Here is a 21,159-nt window from a genome sequence, read left to right on the forward strand (position 1 = left end):
TTACCAGCCTCAGAAATTGCAGCCAAATAAATGCTTCACAGAGTTCAAGTAACAGACACATCTCAACATCAACTGTTCAGAGGAGACTGCGTGAATTAGGCCTTCATGGTCGAATTGCTGCAAAGAAACCACTACTAAAGGACACCAATAATAAGAAGAGACTTGCTTGGGCCAAGAAACACGAGCAATGGACATTAGAACGGTGGAAATCTGTCCTTTGGTCTGATAAGTCCACATTTGAGATTTTTAGTTCCAACCGGCGTGTCTTTGTGAGTCGCGGAGTAGGTGAACGGATGATCTCCGCATGTGTGGTTCCCACTGTGAAGCATGGAGGAGGTGTGATGGTGTGGGGGTGCTTTGCTGGTGACACTGTCAGTAATTTATTTAGAATTCAAGGCACACTTAACCAGCATGGCTACCACAGCATTCTGCAGCAATACGCCATCCCATCTGGTTTGCGCTTAGTGGGACTATCATTGGTTTTCAACAGTACAATGACCCAACACACCTCCAGGCTGTGTAAGGGCTATTTGACCAAGGAGAGTGATGGAGTGCTGCATCAGATGACCTGGCCTCCTCATTCACCCGACCTCAATCCAATTGAGATGGTTTGGGATGAGTTGGATTGCAGAGTGAAGGAAAAGCAGCCAACAAGTGCTCAGCATATGTGGGAACTCCTTCAAGACTGTTGGAAAAGCATTCCAGGTAAAGCTGGTTGAGAGAATGCCAAGAATGTGCAAAGCTGTCATCAAGGCAAAGGGTGGCTTTTTGAAGAATCTCAAATATAAAATATATTTTGATTTGTTTAACACTTTTTTGTTTATGATTCCATATGTGTTATTTCATAGTTTTGATGTCTTCACTATTATTCTACAATGTAGAAAATAGTACAAATAAAGAAAAACCCTTGAATGAGTAGATGTGTCCAAACTTTCGACTGGTACTGTATATGACAAAACCCCACGTTTTTGTTTACCAGTTTCATACACATCCATGTGCTTTTATGGGGGAAATGTAAATGAGGTCCTTACAACAACAAAAACCTGTTCACTGACGGTCCTTGATGCTCGATTCAAAACGCATGTGATGAAGTGGATGATTCTAATAATGCATAGTCTATAAAACGTTGTAGCCCTACATTTAGGTTTACACGTCCATGTAATATAGCCTATGATTATTAGGCAATAGCAGTGTGTTTGTGTGCAAGGCTGAAGAAAGAGGTAGCTCCTTACTAAATTCATTCATAATCTTAATTTTCAAGCTGTTGGCTGTAGGCGTCCCTTTTCAACACAATAACAGGGCTTGACTTGGGCAGGAGCTCACCAGAACTGAGTACCGGCACCTCAAATGTTCTACTGCTTGAGTTCCTGTATTGTACAGTTCATGTACTTAAATATAAACAGTACCGGCACCCAAAATGAGTACCGGCACCTATTTTAGTCCATGTCAAGCACTTCACACTAACACAATACATGTAAATCAAAATTTCAAAGCGGAGGAAACTCATGTGAGATTCAAACCCTTGCCACAATCTGTGACAATTACGTGGCACTTTACACAGAGACCAATTTGACCAGTCAGTCAAATACACGTGAGAGTTGCTTTGATGATCAGAACATGCTGTTGGACTTAGTTATGTTAAGGACACTTCCATCCATGAACAAGTGTTGGAACGCGTCCATCAACTTTGACAATTTTAATTGGCTGACGCACCTGTACCAGGATATAATCAGTACCACCTGTTGAAGTTAGCATAGGGTTAAATTGTACCATGTTATCTGATGGGACCAGCTACAATTTAGCATTCGGTCACATGCATGTAAATCAACGCTTTTCATTGGCTGATACACATTTTGTGCATGAGAACCCATTACACTTTAAACACTTGCTTTTTTACAGTTGAATTAAGGTGTTATTGTTGTGAAATTACTTGTTTACCTTACTTTCACTGCACTTTGAAATGTAGGTGGGGGCAATGTGCTGGCGAGGCTCATTAGCATATTTGGGGGCATGGTCTAAAATATGTTGTATTTGTGCCAATTGTTAGTGGAAGTATTGTACCAGTTTAAGTGGTTTTATCATTATGTTGATAAAGGTTGAGGAGGAAGAACTATCGTATAGTGCAGTGTGCTGGCGCGATCACTGCTCAATGAGTGCAGTCCATAGACATTGAAAACCAGTGCAATCTTCTAAGTGTAGTGTGTCGTATCTGGGAGTCGAAAATGGCGGCGAGTAGTGCAGACAAAATGGAGAAAAAGTTGGTGAAGCAACAGCTGTGCTGGAATGCGATCAATATGGGTGTCAGTTCTGATGGTATGGTGCAGGAGGATGAGGGTCAAGGACTGAAATGGTCGGTAGTGGAAAGACATTAGGAAGAAGAGCGATCATGGTACAGAAAGCAGTGGAGTGTCTAGTAAAGAAAGCATAAAGAGGGCCAAGGTAGGAAGCAAGAGTAATAATGTGTTGGAGTGGAAAGTGGTGATAGTATTTGATGAGACCACAGGGCCACATTTACATTTACATTTAAGTCATTTAGCAAACGCTCTTATCCAGAGCGACTTACAAACTGGTGCATTCAACTTAGGATAGCCAGTGGGACAACCACATCTTGATCACAGTAAGTACACTTCTTCAAACAAGCAGCTGTGAGCAAAGTCAGTGCAATCAGGGACAACTACATCTCGATCACAATAAGTACATTTCTTTAAACAAGTCAGTGCTAGCAGGTGAAATAAGTCAGGTGTTAGTTTAGACAAAAGGCAGTGGTAGTAAAGGGGGGGTAGAAGGATTACTATTATACTATTCCAGGTATTCCTTAAAGAGGTAGGGTTTCAAGTGTCTCCGGAAGGTGGTCAGTGACTCCGCTGTCCTGGCGTCGTGGGGGAGCTTGTTCCACCATTGGGGTGCCAGAGCAGCGAATAGCTTTGACTGGGCTGAGCGGGAACTGTGCTTCCGTAGAGGTAGGGGGGCTAGCACCCTATCCGACTAACTAATGCCGTAGAGAAAGAGGTAGGTCAAATTAGCTCGGTTCATTGGAAATGGTAGATTGTTAATATTGTGTGGTAGCCAGGCTCAGCAAGAGAAGATTCTGAAAATGGAAACGCTTAATGGGAAGAAGATTAAAAGCCATGTCCCTGGTGCTTATGCTAGATTGAGGGGAGTCATCACTAGGGTCCTAATATCTATGTCTATAGATGGTATTAAAGAAAATGTGAAGGGAGGAAGAGTGATTGAGGCCAAAAGGTTGATCAGTAGGAAAGAAGGTCAAAGAAGTGAAAGCCTATCAGTGCTGCCAATGTTTGAGAAGGTTATGCCTGGGAAAGTACAGATAGGATTCTTTAGTTTCAATGTCAGAGAATTTTTCCCGTCCCCATTGCAGTGTTTTAAATGTCAAAGAATGAGACATGTAGCTGTTCAATGTAAAGGAAGGAAAATATGTGCCAAGTGTGGAGGGGAACATGATTACGGTGAATGTGGGAGCAATGTGAAGGTTAAGTGTTGTAATTGTGTGGGGGAACATAGTACAGCATTTAGTGGATGCCAGGTGAAGAGAGAGGCTAGACAGGCTCAGAGATATAGAATGAGTCATGATGTATCGTATGTAGAGGCTGTAAAACAGATTGGTGGCGCTACAGTGTGGAATTATTTTGCTTCCATGGATGCTCCTGTATTAAGTGGACCTAATGTCAGGGGTGGTGTTTCTGCTGGTCCTGGCATGGTTTCGAGGCCTGTTCAGAAATCCTGCGCTCTTGAATCAAAGGACACTTTGATAATGAATAAAGTTGACTTCATAGCTAACTAATGTACATTGTGAACAGATAATGAAGCTCTGAGTAATGAACCGTTTTTTGGCACAATTTGGTGAAAGCGCTGAAGCCTTCAGAATGCCTCGGTTTCCCATCACTAGTGAAATGCACAGTAACCTCTTAACAGTGCAGCTCTTTAATGTCCCATGCTCTTACAAAGATTGCAGAAGTGACAGTGTTAAAAGAGGTGCTCAACCTTTGACAACATTACCCATCACCCCCTTAAACTGGTACAACACTTCAACTGACGGTTGGCACAAACACACATGTACATTACCCCCACCTACATTTCAAAGTGCAGTGATGATTGTACCTTATATTCAAAATATTGGGTAGAAAAATGTACCATTATACTAGATTATCCATACATGTACCATAAAAGGAACCAACCAGTACCATGTGAGTCCTTTGAGTACCTCTGAAGATACCTTATGTGTACCTTTGACCTTTTTGTACTCCAGGGAACAAGACTGTACTCTAACTGTACCCTAATTTTGGGAGTGTGTGGATATATGTTCTTGGTAATAAAGATGTTCCTGGTGGCACTGCTGAAAAATTAATTTACTTCCTCCCAAAAGCCTGCAAGTTCAAATCCCCAAAGTATTTATGCACACTTTACATCAAGTGTTGCTGAGCACTGCTAATTTTTCATTAGTGTTGTCAGATAATCTGACAATTATTGACTTGGTTCTTGGCAACTTTTAGCAAAGTGCAGAAATGTATTCTTGCCTTTAAATCTGTGGACAATCTCTGTCATGCCCACAGACCTGGTGGGATTAGCAGGACATGCAGGTCATTAACAACCAACAGGTTGTGAGTTCAAATCTCAAGGGAGGTATAGTCTCAAGTAACCAACATTCAGCAGCATACTATCCTTTTACAGCAATAACACTTTATTAGTCTGTAAAACTTCAGTAACTTGTTGTTTACCTTACTTTCACTGCAACCAGTAGCCTGTAGTGTACCGTAAAATGACAGGAACTTTTTAACAGTGTATTTTATGGCATAAACGGAAAACATGGTGGTTCTTCACAACCATCACAGCAGTAGAGAACCCTTCCTGATATGCAAAAAAATAAAAGTGTTACACATATCACCCGTGTATGCTGGTCCAGCTGGTCTGCAAAACCACACCCATCATTATCATATTTCCCAGCATGCTCTATTGCTGTATTTAGAATTGTTTGTTTGTACATTGATTGATTAATTAATCAATAAATGTATCTTATACTACACAAAGATAAATAACATACATTTTTCTAAACTAATCCAATCTGTTAGTTGGATTTATTGCACCCATTACTGAAACGGTTGTTCCAGTTTAGATGGTTAGGTAGTCTCATTCATTCATCTTTCTAACCATGGCAGTTGTGCTGAATGCAGATTGTGAGTGAGTGAATGAATGAATGAATGAAAGGTCCAATTATTGGATATCCCTACTCAGTCTGGATTCCGATAGGAATAAGAAATCACTTCGCAAGCCAGCATAATGTGACTTGATGCTGGTTTTGCGGTGACCAGCTTATGTTGGTCATCAGTGTCAAAAACACAGCGAAGTCTGGTCACCAGTGAAAGCACAACGAAGGCTGGTCACCAGAGAAAATGCAATGAATGCTGGTCTATGCTGTTTTTTTTCAGCAGGTATTGTGGTTTCTTTCAATATCTGTAGTTGATTAAATGTGGGCCATAGTCGCCAACAGCATGGGGAGAGGTTGTAGGCTCCCATCCCTCTCCTCACACTGACAAACTAACAAACAAAATGAGAGACAAAACATGGGTTATCACAAACAAATCAAAATCTGAAAAGAACACAAAACCAAATAATACAACGCTGAATTCCTATCACAACTACCAGGTATTCATATATAATTACTATACTTCCATCCTCTCTAGAAAACAGATTATTTGGGCCTCTCTGGAATTTAGAACTTAGACCTAGAACTTAGAACACCACACTGAGGGGCAGGTTTGGGGTTGGGGAGCACTGGGCTAACGTTGTTGCGGCCGGATTAGTTAGTAAGTTAGTTTGACGCCAGGCTCTTACATTAATGCACAGCCTATAGGAGCCACTCAGTCATGGGCTGATGCTGTGAACAGGAGGCATGCTGGGTAATACTGCCTGGGTAGTATGCTACAGCTACGCGACAGATCTGGGTCATCGTGTTCCTCACAACCTGACCACTCTTCTTTGGCCGAGCGGGTGTGATGAGAGTGTGTGTGTGTGTGTGTGTGTGTGTTCATGTGCATGTGTGTTAATGGTTTGTGTGCCTGTTTGAGGGTACAGTAATTTCAAGGATTCTGTATTAAAACTTGAGCATGTACCTCTAATGTCTCAAATGTATGTTGTGTAACTATATGTGAATGTCTACTCTCTAAATACAACATATTTACGTATTAGCATTAATTACCGTTTTCATATCTTTACATATGCATCTGACTAGAATCACTTTAGGTGTAGGGTACAGTACACACATCCTTATTCAAAGGTACAGTGCATGGCTGTGTGGTCCTCTGTAGCTCAGCTAGTAGAGCACAGCGCTTGTAACGCCAAGGTAGTGGGTTCGATCCCCGGGACCACCCATACACAAAACATTTTTCGCTTTGGATAAAAGCGTCTGCTAAATGGCTTATTATTATTAGGATAACCTCCTGCGTCGGTCTCTCTCTATTCAAACTCTTGTGTTTGAGACGTTGACCCTTGTAACAGCTCTCATCAATCCCAGCCCTGCAGCTCTTAGCTGATTAGGAAGAGTGTGTGTGCGCACGTGTTTGCGTGTGTACGCTTGTCTGTGTGCTTTCATGGGTGCGTGTGTGGTCTTAGGGTTCCACAGACCGTAGGGGGGTGGTTTGATTGAAATCGATACCTCCCAACCCGTTGGCCTATCTTGTCCTACAGTAATGCCATGTTTGTTTTCAGGCTTTAACGAAGCCTTGCTTAGCTCAGCTTGCTGCGACCAGGACAGGACTGGGACGGAGGCCCTGATCAGGAAAGGTTGAGGTGGGAAAGAACAAAGTGGTAACCATGAGTAACCACTGGTAGCCTTTGGTAACGGCTGGTAACCATTGGATGGATTCCAGCCATACCTAGCGTAATGATTCATTTGTGAAATTGTAATCTCATGATACAGGGCCGGGAGGTTTTCCTTTGTCAGGTCACAGGGTTGGGAAAAACTCTGGGCCCTCGTTAGCTTATAACTCTGAACTAGAGCCTTGGGTTTTTCTTGGTCGGATCAGGTGGTCTGGACAAAACTCCCAGCCCTATATAATGACTTAGAACTAGGCTATGTGTAAATACAATGAATAGCTAGGCGAATATGTGGTTGGTAGTGACAATTTGATTGGCTAATGGCTATTGGCCGTACTGTTCATCTAACGTTACCCAGATCACCTCCTTCACAGCTCCCAACACGCCATGCAACATGCACCTTACAACTAGGGGGTGACAGAGAGAAAGAGAAAGAGAGAGATAGAGATAGAAGTACAAGCAAAAATAGTTAATTAAATTATCACCAGAAATGTCAAACGATAAATATCAACAAAGAGAGCAAAATAATAATATAATAATAATAATAATAATAATAAATTAGCCAATAAACTGTACAAATATGATCTCTTTTTTGTATTGACTTTATCGGGAACTCCTATTGTTTGATTAGCACTCTGGAGAACTTATACTGTTTCATAGCTTAATTTTGACACAAATGCATACTGTATGCTCACACACACATTCGAACAAATGCACGCACGCACACACACCATAAAACAAGATGATTTAAAACTGGCCTGCTGGTATGTGATCTATAGTTTGGGCAAGAAGTTGTGAGGTCACACAATATGCATTGCCGAAGCTTCTTGCTGTGAAACATGCATTGTGCATCACCATCAAAGATTATCAATGCTACTAGATCTCAGACTATAAAAAATCTATTTGGATTCACTTTTAGATTTGTAAAAGCTAATGGATGTCATTCTACTCCATTCTTGCATTGCATCCTTACATATATCAGGTTGAACACATTCACGTCACTCTACATGACTTTACGGCAAAGCCTGGTTGTTTAATGAAGCAGAATGCAGCACTGTTCCTGCCAAAGCCGTGACATACCAGCTTGTTCCTCCTATACCCTTTTCACACTACCAAGCCAAACAGAGCCGAGCCAAACCAAGCTGTACTATGCTGGCCTGGTTAGTGGTTACGCATCCACTACAGTTGCTGGAACTCTGCTGGAAAGGACAATGTGAAAAGAAGATATCTGAGCCAGCGCAGTATGGTTCGGGTCGGCTTGATAGTGTGAAGATAGTATTACAGAGGAGGAGGGCAGGAAGCTAGTCGGTTGTACGTACCTCAGGTCAAACTTTAGTTATGCTACGCAGGTGCAATGACTGGGGATGTCCTGGGGATGGGATGGAACGGAACATGGAAGTTAGTCTGAGAGGGGGAGGGAGGGGAGGGGGGAGGAAGAGGGGAGTGAGGGAGGAAAACAAGGGGGTACAAGGGGGCAAATATTTCCCCCAGCGCAAATCTACATGCAGATAAGGTTTCCAATATCAGAGTTGTTATATACTTTGTTATGGCAGCCATTTTGTATTACATCTAGTGTTTGGATGGTTGGTAGTGGATGTAAATAAATATGCATGCTCAGGTAGTTGATGTCAGATACTGTATAGGCTATATACTCCAGTATTGTGCAGTAGATACCTTTGTAGCAATAGAGTTCAATAAAATGTGTGCTGTATTATCAATGTCATACAACTGTAGTATCACTGTAGTATTAGTGTAGTATCACTGTAATACAACTGTAGTATCACTATAGTAGTATCACTGTAGTATCACTGTAGTATCACTGTAGTATTACTGTGGTACAGTATCACTGTAGTATCATATCACTATAGTTTAGTGTAGTATCACTGTAGTATCACTGGAGTAACGTATCACTGTAGTATTACTGTGGTACAGTATCACTGTAGTATCGTATCACTGTAGTATTAGTGTAGTATCACTGTAGTATCACTGTGGTATCACTGTAGTACCGTATCACTGTAGTATCACTGTGGCAAGCAGCTTAAATACATGCATATACTGTAGATTGTTTTAAACTGCCAAAGTATAGTACATTTTCATTTAATAGGTTTAAATATCTTAATTTGCATACATTTTTCTTATTATGTTCCCACTTTTTTTGTATTATATATTATATACAAAGTATTATATATTTGCATTGGCTGATTATTGTTATGTCACATTACGAAGCAACATGTAGATTTGTAATCACCCAAGGCAATATTTGCAACACATTTTTCACATTTATGGATGTATGACAGACAACAACACAATTGATACAGTAACCATACATACAGTACAAAACCTGTATGTATCAGACATAGCATGACAAACTGAACCACGTTTTAACACACAAACACCATATCCCCAAAGAACATTGAGTTGATTCATAGGAAACCACGCTGGGGCCTAGATGGCCAGCTCTCTGCTATGTCACATGGAAACATACATGAACACACATGCAGAACACACATTACTTACAATGGGGAGAGGGAGAGGGGCACTATAGATGAATGAATGAACCTACTACATCTCCTCCTGATTGAAGAATCTAATCCTACTGTTCTTTTCCTCATGCATATTGCTTGTACCTTGATAGTGGCCCAAGAGAGAGAAAGAGGAGAGAGAGAGAGGAGAGAGAGAGAGAGAGAGCGAGAGAGAGAGAGAGAGAGAGAGAGAGAGAGAGAGAGAGAGAGAGAGAGAGAGAATAAGAAAAAAAGAGAGAGAGATGAGTGAGAGAGAGGAGGGAGGGCGGAAAAGAGAGATTGAGGGAGAAAGAGAGAGAGAAAGGGGGAAAAAAAGAGAGAGAGGGGGAAAAATAGTAAGATTGAGAGAAAGAGAGAGAGAGGGGGGGCAGGACAGACAGAGAAAGAGAGATATTCTATGAGGTGAAAAAGGTTAGTTTAGTATTAAGGTAATATTGGACGCAATCACATCTAAGAAACAGGAAACAGTTTGTTGTACTGACACTGCTACAATGAACATAACCCATAGATGTATGTTACACATATATGTTCTGTATATACAGACGATAACCAGAGTATATACAGTAGAGATGATTCCATGTTGGCTTCAATGACCGAGATATGACAATAAATAACACACACACAAGCACGCACAGACACACACCCTCCAGGACTCTATGTCACTGTCACATACAGTATGTCCCAGTCTATTTGTTGACATAATGCATAATCGTGCCTGCCTGATTTTACATACAGTATTTCCACCTGCTGATTCTAAAATACGTCATATTGGTTTAGATCAAGGGGGGTTGAGCGTGTATTGTCATGTACAGCATTGGATTTATTTTTTATATTAGCTGTTGTTCAATGGTCAATATTAGCAATATAAGCGCAAAATTATTTTTGTCTTTAATTTGCAGTTTTACCATCACTGCAGCACATACCCAGGTATATAGACCTCCAGTGTTTCTGAGGCAAACCTCAGGCAAAGGGTTCTGGTCTGCTGCCAATAATCAAAGTCCATTCTAAAAGGCCATTGAATAACAAAACAGGTGCCATGAGATTGCTAATTAAAATGTATGGGTTATTGCGCCAGAGAGAGAAGGGGGGGGAGAGAGGGGGGGGGCAAAGTGGCGAAAGAGGGAGACAGTCAGTGAGAAGCAGAGAGAAATAGGGAGAGGGGAAGAGAGAGAGAACACCATTATGGAACGGCATCTCCTTCCGTCCATCAATGATACCGAGTGCAGCACAGAGAGAGCAGCAGCCTAACGGCGGTGGTGCTTTGTGTCTATGAGGGAAAATCAATGGTAGAAGAGATCAACTGGAACAGTGCACAAGAGAGAGATTAATTGAACGGACCCCTGATTCTAAACGAACCCACTCGTCACATATGGCACCCTATTCCCTTTATAGTGCACTACTTTTGACCATTGCACAGAGGGTAGTGCACTTCATAGAGAATAGGGTGCCATTTGGGAAGCACCCATGGACTACTCCAGTGTTTAAAAGCAGAGCCTAACAGACTGTAAGTGCCACTCAAGCTGCTCTCAGTGTAAGAGCCCCAGGGGAACACTTTGTTCCTGGATCAGCTCTTACAGGACAAAGGCACTCTGCTCCACTAGGAGTCCTTAGGGAGGGGATTCACCCTGGTCCAGGATCAGCTCTTACAGGACAAAGACACTCTGCTCCAATAAGAGTCCTTAGGGAGTGATTCACCCAGCTGGCCCCTTTGGGCGGATGCTTCACTGCTGTCTGCTTTAGGGTTAATAGGGATAGAGGCCACTTCTGGATTTGATGAGGTCTTTCGCCAAATAATACATTCTAATTAATAGTACATGATGAGAATAAAAAGCAAAATACTAAAATGATAAACAAACACTGTAGAATAAATAATAATAATAATAATAATAATAATACAACTTGAACTCAGTGCATCGTGGGAGCATGACTACATGTAGTATTTTCTGATTTGATGACTTACTAGTACAACATATTTACACATTTCAACATATTTACACATTATTAAAGTGAAATAATTATGCAATCATTCATTTTAATAATCTAACCCAGAATGCTTTGCACAAAAGTCCCAGAATGCTCTCTTCCACTGTTCCCTTGGCAACAGTGGGAAATAAGGAGAAAAAGGAGACACAGAAAGAGAGAGAGAGAGAGTGGCAGAGCGGTAAAGATGAAGAAGGAAAGGAGGTGAAAAATAAAACTCACAAGAAAGAAAACCCCACAGTACATTACAGACACGAAAATAATAACCACCAATAAATAAATTATATACACATCATATGTACATAAAACACAACACAATATCCATACACACACCCTCAAACACACCAATTACACACAATATTTATAAGAGGAAAGTATTACAGAGAGAGGGAGAGAAAGGCTGCTTCCCAATATGTCCTTTCTTCCGAAGTGTACGCTTGTGCTCATTTGAAAAGCATTGGATTTGTGTAACCATTGGATTTGCTCTAGACAGAGTTTCCACCATATGTTTTAGGCATACCAATCTTTTTCTTTTAAATCCATGAGGGGGAGTGAACAAGTGCACACTTCGGGAGTAAAGACAGATATTGGGACGCAGGGTATAGACGTAAGGAGCCCAACCCTCCAAGCTTTAACCTTTCCTGACCTCTGCACTTTAGCATTTGTCAACAGAGGTCAAAGCTGCACGCGTCATAAAATAAACCACAATAAAATAAAGCCATAAACCAGCAGAACCACTCTGGGCACATAAACAAAGGAGAAGCGCCAGAAGGAGGAGGAGGAAGAAAGGGAAGAAGGGGAGGTTTAAAGCACTATATCCCACTTTAAAAGCGGAAGGCCGGCAGCCATTTTGGGGCACCTTTGGAGGATGGCTTTTTTCGCTTTTAGAGTGTGGAAGCTTCTATTATTATTAAAGGGCCGTCAGGGGCTGTGGCTCAACACACTCTGTCACCACTAAAACCAGTCAGCTAGTCCCCACAGACCGTACGACTACTACCGTCACTTACCTGGCACTGCACATAGCAGTGTGTCTGTCTGTATGTATGTATGTATGTATGTAGTATGTATGTATGTCTGTCTGTCTGTCTGTCTGTCTGTCTGTCTGTCTGTCTGTCTGTCTGTCTGTCTGTCTGTCTGTCTGTCTGCCAGTCTCTGTCGGTCTGTCTGTAAATCTGTCTGTCTGACTGTCTGTCTACTTGTAAATCAGTCTGTCTGCCAGTCTGTCTGCCAGTCTGTCTGCCAGTGTGTCTGTGTGTAACACTGTGTGTGTGGAGGGGTGCCCTATATCAGCCTGTCAGTCCCTAAGTGTGTACAGTATCTAGACTAGACCTATACGTTTTGATCTAGCCTGGCCTTAGTGCTCTCCCACTAGGACTGAAGCACACCTTAGAAGCACTAGACTCGTGAACAGTGTTTCAGCACAGCCAAATGCATCCCCCACTCCAGCCACTAACATTCATAGATATACTGCTGTGTAGACTACGATAGCTTGACAGCTTGAGGCAATGCCACTCGTATAGGGACATTTGTGGTGGTGGGGATTAGGGAGCAGGCATAAGATTTGATCCAGAGTCAGTCTTGGTTTAGGGTTGTAAAGGAGAATGGTGAGGATTGAGGTCCTAAGAACTGACCCTGGACCAGCACGTAGGGCCTGGGCTCCCCCCTGGTACTGTGATGAAACAATGTTCTGGTCATCTCAGAGTGGAGGGCAGTTCCAGAAAAGAGAGAGAAGTAACCAGCTTTCACTTCAAGAAATCAACCAGTACACACCAGTGGATTTTACTCTGCTACCAGTTTATATAGACACAAACATGTTAACACTGATTTGGTCCAATCATCTGGATTTAAATGCGTCACAGTTTCTTTCTCCCAGTATTCTCCAATTGTATATCTTGGATTATACTGTATCTTGGATTTGTGTATTGGCTGTGTGACTGTTTGTACCCTGCTAAACAGGGCAGTTGTACTGGTGTCTCTGAGGAAGCAAGAGGAGACCGTACCAGAGTAAAGAGCCACAGGAGGGAGAGGAGGACACGGCAACACAAAACAAAAACAACGGGAGCACAAAGGAAAACACAGGACACACAACGGACAGACGGACGGACGGAGGGACAGAGACTGGGGAGAGGACCGTGACAGACAGACAAGTGTAACACAGAGCAACAAGAGCCGACATACAAACGCATGACACGACACAACCTGAGGAGGGAGACAACACAACAATAACAGACACGTCAGAAGACATGGCCCCCCTCACAACCCCACCCCCACCCCTCTCCATGGTGGTCCTAACACACATACACACACGCACATACACACTGCAGAGAACAGAGGGCTTGCATCGCTGACGACATACACAGATATACACACAAACGCACACACATTTGCACGCACACAACGCTAGCCGATGGACAGAGGGACATCCACAGCCAAACACATGTACTGTAGCTCATTCACACACACACACTCCCGATCAGAATCTTGTGTTATGTTGGTAGCGTTGCGTAGTGGCTTAATTGGTGAAATGGGTCGTTAAGGGTTCAGTTGATGGTGTGTAACAGGGCTCTAAGACGGGGAGTCGAGGGGTAGGCTACAAGTACATGTAGTGAGAAATCCTGTGTGTTGTGTGTGTGGAGGAGTAGAGTTCTGAGAGGGTGAATTTGAGTGGAGGCCGGGGCTGAGATTGCAGACGAGGTCTCTGGGAAGGAGGGAAGGAAGGATGGAGGGAGGGAGGAGATGAGGAGGGGGAGGTAGGGGTGGCCATCATATCGCTCACATCACATTACATAACTCCATTTAGCCTCCCATCGCACAATTAAGCCCAGCTCCCTCTCTCTCATCCTCTCTTTCTCCCTCTATTGGATCCAATGAGTCATGTAGGTCTAATCGGCCCCGTTTGCTCAGGGCACATTCTCTCACCCCTCAGTGGAAAACGGTTGTGGCATTTTGCTTGCGAGAGAGAGAGAAGAGAGGGTTGAGTAAGAGAGAGAGAAAAGAGAGAGAGAGAGAGAGAGAGAGAGAGAGAGAGAGAGAGAGAGAGAGAGAGAGAGAGAGAGAGAGAGAGAGAGAGAGAGAGAGAGAGAGAGAGAGAGAGGAGAGAGAAGAGAGAGAAGAGAGAAGAGAGAGAAGAGAGAGAGTGAGGAGAAAGAGACAGAGAGGACTACACTGGTCTTCAGGGACTGAGAGAGGGTTTGGGGTCATCCAGAAGGCAGAAAAGGAGGATAAAGGTTGTATGTGTGTGTGTGTTTATGTGTGTGTGTTTATGTGTGTGTGTGTTTATGTGTGTGTGTTATGTGTGTGTGTGTGTGTGTGTGTGTTTATGTGTGTGTGTGCGTGCGTGTGTCTGTGTGTGTAATGTAAGGTTAAGTGCAGTAGTTGAACTGAATGAAATTGACCAAAGGATAAGCCATAGTTGGGGTGAACTGTGTTAAATGTGGGGAGATGTAAACACATACATTTCCAAACATACATTGATGTACAGTGCCCTCCTGAATGATTGGTTGTGATAAAATTTCATTGTTGTTTATCAGCTTGATCTTACACTCAAAATATCACAGAATCTGACCTTTATTGGCACCCCTAGAAATTCTTATGAACTAAATCTAATTCATGTATATTCCGATTTTACTTTTTCAAGTTCATCTGACTCTTTGGGAACTCTTAAGTGGTCCAGCCATGACTTCCTATTTCACTTGGGTATAAATATGAGGTGACACACAGGCTAAACTCCCTTAGTCATCCATCAACATGGGAAAGGCCAGAGAACACACAAATGAAATGAGATTAAAGGTTGCTGACCTTCACAAATCAGGCAATGGCTATAAAAAGATAGCTAGACGCCTGAAAATACCCATCTCCACTATTAGGGCAATAATTAAGAAATGTAAAACAACTGGAGCTGTGATAATCCTGCCTGGAAGAGGACGCAACTTTATTTTGCCCCCACGCACAATGAGAAGGATGGTTCAAGAGGCAAACAAATCTCCAATGATCACAGTTGGAGAATTGCCAAAGTTGGTTACATCTTGGGGTCAACAACTGTCCAAAACTACAATTAGACGCCACCTTCATGCCAACAAGTTATTTGGAAGGGTTGCCACATCTGCTGTCACCAAACCTCAAGCTTAAGCACCTGGGGTTTGCTAAATGTCATTGGAACATTGATTGGAACATTGATTGGAACCAGGTTCTATGGTCTGATGAGACTAACATAGAGCTTTTTGGCAACAAACACCAGAGGTGGGTTAGGCGTAAAAAGAGCCATGGTCATGCAGAAAATAAGCTAATCCCCATTGTGAAGTATGGTGGTGGACCTGTGATGTTGTGGGGCTGTTTTACTTCCAAAGGCCCTGGGAAACTTGTTAGGATACATGGCATCATGGACTCCATCAAGCACCAGGAGATTTTAGGCGAAAACCTGTCTGCCTCTACCAGGAGGCTAAAACTGGGTCATCCAGCAGGAAAACGATCCAAAGCATACCTCTGAATCCACACGCAAATGGTTCACTGACCATAGAATCAAGCTTTTTCAGTGGCCATCCCAGTCCCCTGACCTAAACCCCATTGAAAACCTGTGGGGTGAGCTGAAGAGGAGAGTCCACAAGCGAGGACCAAGGACTGAAGGATCTGGAGAGTTTCTGTATAGAGGAATGGTCTCGAATCCCTTCTTATGTGTTCTCCTACCTCATCAAACATTATAGGAGATGACTCAGAGCTGTTATCTTGGCAAAGGGAGGGTGCACAAAGTACTAAATGCAGGGGTGCCAATTATTGTGACATACATGTTTTTGAATAAAATATTTATTTCTTGATGACTATTATTATTTTTTGGAACAATTTTAACTCAATTAAAGGTTAGATTCATATGATACATTGAGTGTAAGATCAGGCTGATACACAACGATTACATTTTTTCACAGCCTTTTTTTGTTCATACAGTATTTACCTAGGGTGCCAATAATTCAGGAGGGCACAGTATGCACACACACACAAACACACATAGAGTACGCACACACACGCACCCGTGCACGAACACACACAAATATGCACGCGCACACACGCACCCGGGCACAAACACACACATACATTTACCCTCCCACCCTACACTTAGGACCATAATCCACCATAAAAATGCTGAACCAAACTTGAAAGCTTTACTGTAACAAGCAATTAACTGTCATGCATTCTTAAACATACAACCTTTCAGTGTGTGTGTGTGTGTGTGTGGGGGGGGGGTGCCATGTTGCTTCATGTGTGTGTGTGCTTTGCTGTGGTTTGTGTGCGTGTGTGTGTGCATGTGCATGTGTGTATGTGTGTGCGTGCGCACGCTTGCCATGTTACTGTGTGTTACTGTGTGTTTCCTCATTGTGCTTTCAACCAAACTTCTGTATGTGTCTTTTGTGTTACCTCTGTATCGCTATGGTTTGATCCAGGAGGAGGCGGAGTTTGCATTGAGGTCCTGCTGTAGCAGAGGCCCCTCTGGCTTGAACCACTCCTCTCCTGGGGGGGATGCCGGGCTGGCCGCTGCAGCGTCTGGTGTTTGTTGTGAGGGGAGTGTTGGAGTGGGGTTTGTAGAGGAGTGTATTTGTGACCGGGGACGTCAGGGGCAGGCCGGGCGGGGGGTTAGTTTTAGGTTGAGGTACAAAATGTTGGGTGGAAGGGGTTGGATTGTTGGAGGTAGAACCATGGGGATGTCAGGTGAAAGAAGAAGCAGGTGAGTGATAAAAGTTAAATGAAAAAGAGCATGCATGTCCAGTGAGAAAGCATGGAGAAATGGAGGGGAGGAGGAATGGATTGGTGGAGCAATTGCAAGCAGACAGGGTGTGGAGAGGAGAGAGAGACAAAGAGAAAGAAAGCGTGACCAATAAATGAGAGCCAGAATGAGATAAGATAGATAAGATAGATAAGATAGATAGATAGATAGATAGATAGATAGATAGATAGATAGATAGATAGATAGATAGATAGATAGATAGATAGATAGATAGATAGATAGATAGATAGATAGATAGATAGATAGATAGATAGATAGATAGATAGATAGATAGATAGATAGATAGATAGATAGATAGATAGATAGATAGATAGATAGATAGATAGATAGAAAGAATGACTACAGGCAGTAGAAGACAGATTGACAGCCAGATGCAGTGTGATAGCTATTCAGTCAGTGATCGTACTGTACTGATCTCGTTTCAGAACAGGCTGTGAAAATGTGCATTAAACCTCAACCAACTGAGCTACAATGGACCACTATTGATTTGTACTGATATGTATTGATATTGTATTGATATGTACCAAACTCAGACAATAATACCTATTTGTTATTTTATAACTCCAGTGTCCAAAATGGTAATAGAAAGCACCACAGCACATTTAGATATACAGTAGTAGACGTGTGGTGCCAATGTTATTGAAAACAGCATGTGGGAACTGGTCCGACAAAATATCAATCCATTGATATTTCACTTATGCCATAATGTGGCATAACCCAGTTCATATAGGAAGGTCTGGAGAGTGAGACAGCTCAAAACAGCCTGTGGATATTGTGGGCAGGGTCTGTGACTGTCAGTCAAAATGATTATGAGAAATATGAGGAGGGGGAGGGTCAGGGGAGAGGAGAGGAGGTGTTTACTTAGTGTGTGTGTGTGTGTGTGCGTGCGTGCGTGCGTGCGTATATATGTATGTGTGAATTGGAAGTCAGATTATTCCAAGAGCTGCAATTGATTACGTTTGCCTGGTACGATGGAACCAATGGAATAGTTCCAAAAGTGCAAACCCCAAGCTGAATCAAGCACACCTCAAATACTGTTAAGTTTAATGAAAGTATTTGACATAAGGTACTTGAACCAGCTCTGAAGTGTATAGTTGTGTATGTGTGTGTGTGTATGTGTATGTGTACATGTGTGTATGGGAGTGTCATGAGCACACAGTGAGTGTTGAGCTGCTGAGTGTCGAGCTACTGAACCTTTGGGTATGGCGGAGCGCCGGCCCTGACTCTGACCCCAGCTCTGACCCTGGCCCTGACCCTGAGCCTGACCCGGGCGTACCTTTCCTCACGTTGCCGTCTGTGGCACGGAACTCTCCGGTACTGAGGAGGAAGCAGGCTCGGTCATGGGGATAGCGCTCGCGGCTCCCGCCGGTGCCCAGACCCCCAGTGGCAGGACTTCTCTCCTCCCCAAGCACCATGTCTATGGTGGGGCAGTCCTCGTTAGCCAGGGCTGCGTTGGCCGCGTCGCCATTCTGCTTGGAATCTGGAGGGGACAAGGGAAGGGGGAAGAAGAGAGGGGCGAGAGGGGAAGGAGGAGAGAGATAGGGGAGGGAGGAGTTGGAGGGAGGGGGGAGACAAGGAGGCGTGTAAGAAGAGGTAAGGAGGGTCGACAGAGAAGGGTGAGGAGGTGGGAGAGAGGGGTGGAAGGAAGAAGAGGTAGGGAAGGACAGAGGGAGAAATAAGTAGGGAGGAAGAAAGAGAAGGTGGAGGGGTGGGGTGTAAGGGAAAGGGGAAGGAGAAGGGTGGGAGAGAGATAAAAGGATGGAGAGGAGGAAGAGAGAAAATATGTTGATGGCAGGAGAAAGAGAAAGTGGGGAGGTAGAAAGAGAAAGGAAGAGAAGGGGAGGAGGAAGAATGTGTAAGAAGAGGGGGATAAATGGAGAGGAGAGAAGGCAGAGAAATAAATAAGTAGCAGGAAAAGGGGGGGATGGGGAAAGGTATGACAACAAGATCAATTAGGTTTAAGGTGTGAGTAAGAACAAGGAAGTAGAGAAGGACAGGAATGAAGAAGGAGAAATAGAAGAGGGTGATGTGTAAGAGCGAGAGAGGGGCAGGAAGATAAAGGGTGAAATGAATAGAAGAGAGGGGATGAGATTGTTAAACGCAAGAGTGTATAGAAGGTGTGACCAAAACACTGCAGTGGAGGAGGGGAGGCAGGAGCCCAGCCTCTCCAGGTCCACACACACACTGACACACACACACACTGAGCTGAGCATCATTACATTAACACACACACAGCAAAAGAGAGAGAGGGAGAGCAAGAGAAAGAGAAGGGGAGGAGGGAGAGAAAGAGAGGGGGAACTGAGAGATACTATACAGAGTAGATAATCACACACATGCGCACTCGTACACACACATCGACACACACACAGTACACACACACGCGCGCGCGCGCACACTCACGGGGAGATGCTGCGGGGTAACTTGTGCTTATAGCTTCCGACACAGCTGTCAAATCTAATTTGACGTGAGTTACTGCTCAACAATTTACAGAAATAACCCAGAGGGCCAAACCTCACAACGACACACAGAGAGATGCAGAGAGACAGCGAGAGGGAGGGGGGGGAGAGAAGAGAGAGAAAGAGAAAGAGAGAGAGACAGAGAGAGAGACTGAGAGAAAGGAACTGAGATTGCAGAGAGTAAATGAGAAAGAGAGCTGGAGAGAGACGGAGTGTGAGAGAGAAAGAGAGAGAAATTCAGTAAATAGCATATTACAGAGAGAGGGAGAGGGGTGAGAGAGGGAGAGAGGTGTGTGTGTATTTGTGAGCGCGTGTGTGTGTGTGCAGTAGATGTCATTGAGCGTGTGTGTGTGCTTGCGTGCGTGCATATGTCTGTGAGCATGTGTGTGTGTTCAAACAGGCGTATAACACGATGCTGTTGCAACACCTGGTAGTGGAGCCAGGGGGCGTCGGAACATTAAGAGGTCAAATATTCATTAAAGTAAGAGGCTTCATGAAGATCACTATACACTCTGTCCCTCCTTACCTCTTCTTACCTCCCTCCCTCTTTCCCCCTCCACCACTTTCTCTCCCCCTGTCTACCTCTTCTTACCTTCCGCCCTCTCATGTCCAAATAGCTACATGTTTGAACACTGTGATATTCTGGATGAATCTGGAAACATTTGTTGTATTTACCTGTTTATACCTGCATTATTTATCAAAAGTATACAGCCACGCACCAGTTGACAGCCAAGCAGAGCAAATTAGAAAAAAAGAAAATGCCATCTTTTATCTTCCTTGATGCTGTTGTTTTTGATGGCAGGTTTAGTACATCTGACTAGCTTTTGTCAGGAGGCAACATGGAGACCAGATGCCTCAGCAGCATAAACTGTTGTGACAGTCAAAACAATACAAGAGCAACATGTCAGGCTATATTTTCAATTGTAAATTTGTTATTGGCATTGACCCTGGAACTGACCCTGTATATAGTTTACTTACTTTCTCGTGTTCTTATTTCTAATCATTCATTTTCAGCTGTTGTCGAACACACGTGGGTGTGAAAATATGATTCTCTTCCTCAATAGTGTGCAGCGAATTCTACTAGAAAAAAAACCAAAATGAGTATGACATCTGGCATTTAATGTATAATCGATTTCTGAAAATTCACATAGTATAAATTTTTTTTTTCTTCACATAATCAAAATGGCCTACTCCCCCTCAGGAGACTGAAAAGATTTGGCATGGGTCTCCAGATCCTCAACAAGTTATACAGCTGCACCATCGAGAGCATCCTGACCTGTTGCATCACCTCCTGGTATGGCAACTGCTTGGCATCCGACTGTAAGGCACTACAGAGGGTAGTGTGTACGGCCCAGTACATCACTGGGGCCAAGCTTCCTATATACTAGGCGTGTCAGAGGAAGGCCAAAACATTTTTCAAAGACTCCAGTCACCCAAGTCATAGACTGTTCTCTCTGCTACCGCACGGCAAGTCTAAGTCCAAAAGGCTCCTTAACAGCTTCTACCCCCAAGCCATAAGACTGCTGAACAATTAATCAAATGACCACCCGGACTATTTACATTGACACTGCTGCTACTCGCTGTTTATTATCTATGC

General features: G+C 43.4%; 1 protein-coding gene across 5 annotated transcripts in view; it reads right to left on the bottom strand.

Annotated features, from left to right (window-relative positions):
- The window catches only part of LOC121569776 (potassium voltage-gated channel subfamily C member 1-like), an 85,117-nt gene that overhangs the window by 16,065 nt on the left and 47,893 nt on the right, over positions 1–21,159 (bottom strand). For 2 of the 5 annotated variants that reach the window (XM_045221320.1, XM_045221317.1), the window contains exon 3: positions 18,383–18,586. In XM_045221320.1, the coding sequence (XP_045077255.1) occupies positions 18,383–18,586 (204 nt within the window). Of the gene's footprint in view, positions 1–12,549; positions 13,533–16,739; positions 16,866–18,382; positions 18,587–21,159 lie in introns of those variants that run through there. The other 3 variants (XM_045221319.1, XM_045221316.1, XM_045221315.1) reach the window with 3 other exon arrangements.

Source organism: Coregonus clupeaformis, chromosome 7 (assembly GCF_020615455.1).
Source record: "Coregonus clupeaformis isolate EN_2021a chromosome 7, ASM2061545v1, whole genome shotgun sequence".
Taxonomy (NCBI): Eukaryota; Metazoa; Chordata; class Actinopteri; order Salmoniformes; family Salmonidae; genus Coregonus; species Coregonus clupeaformis.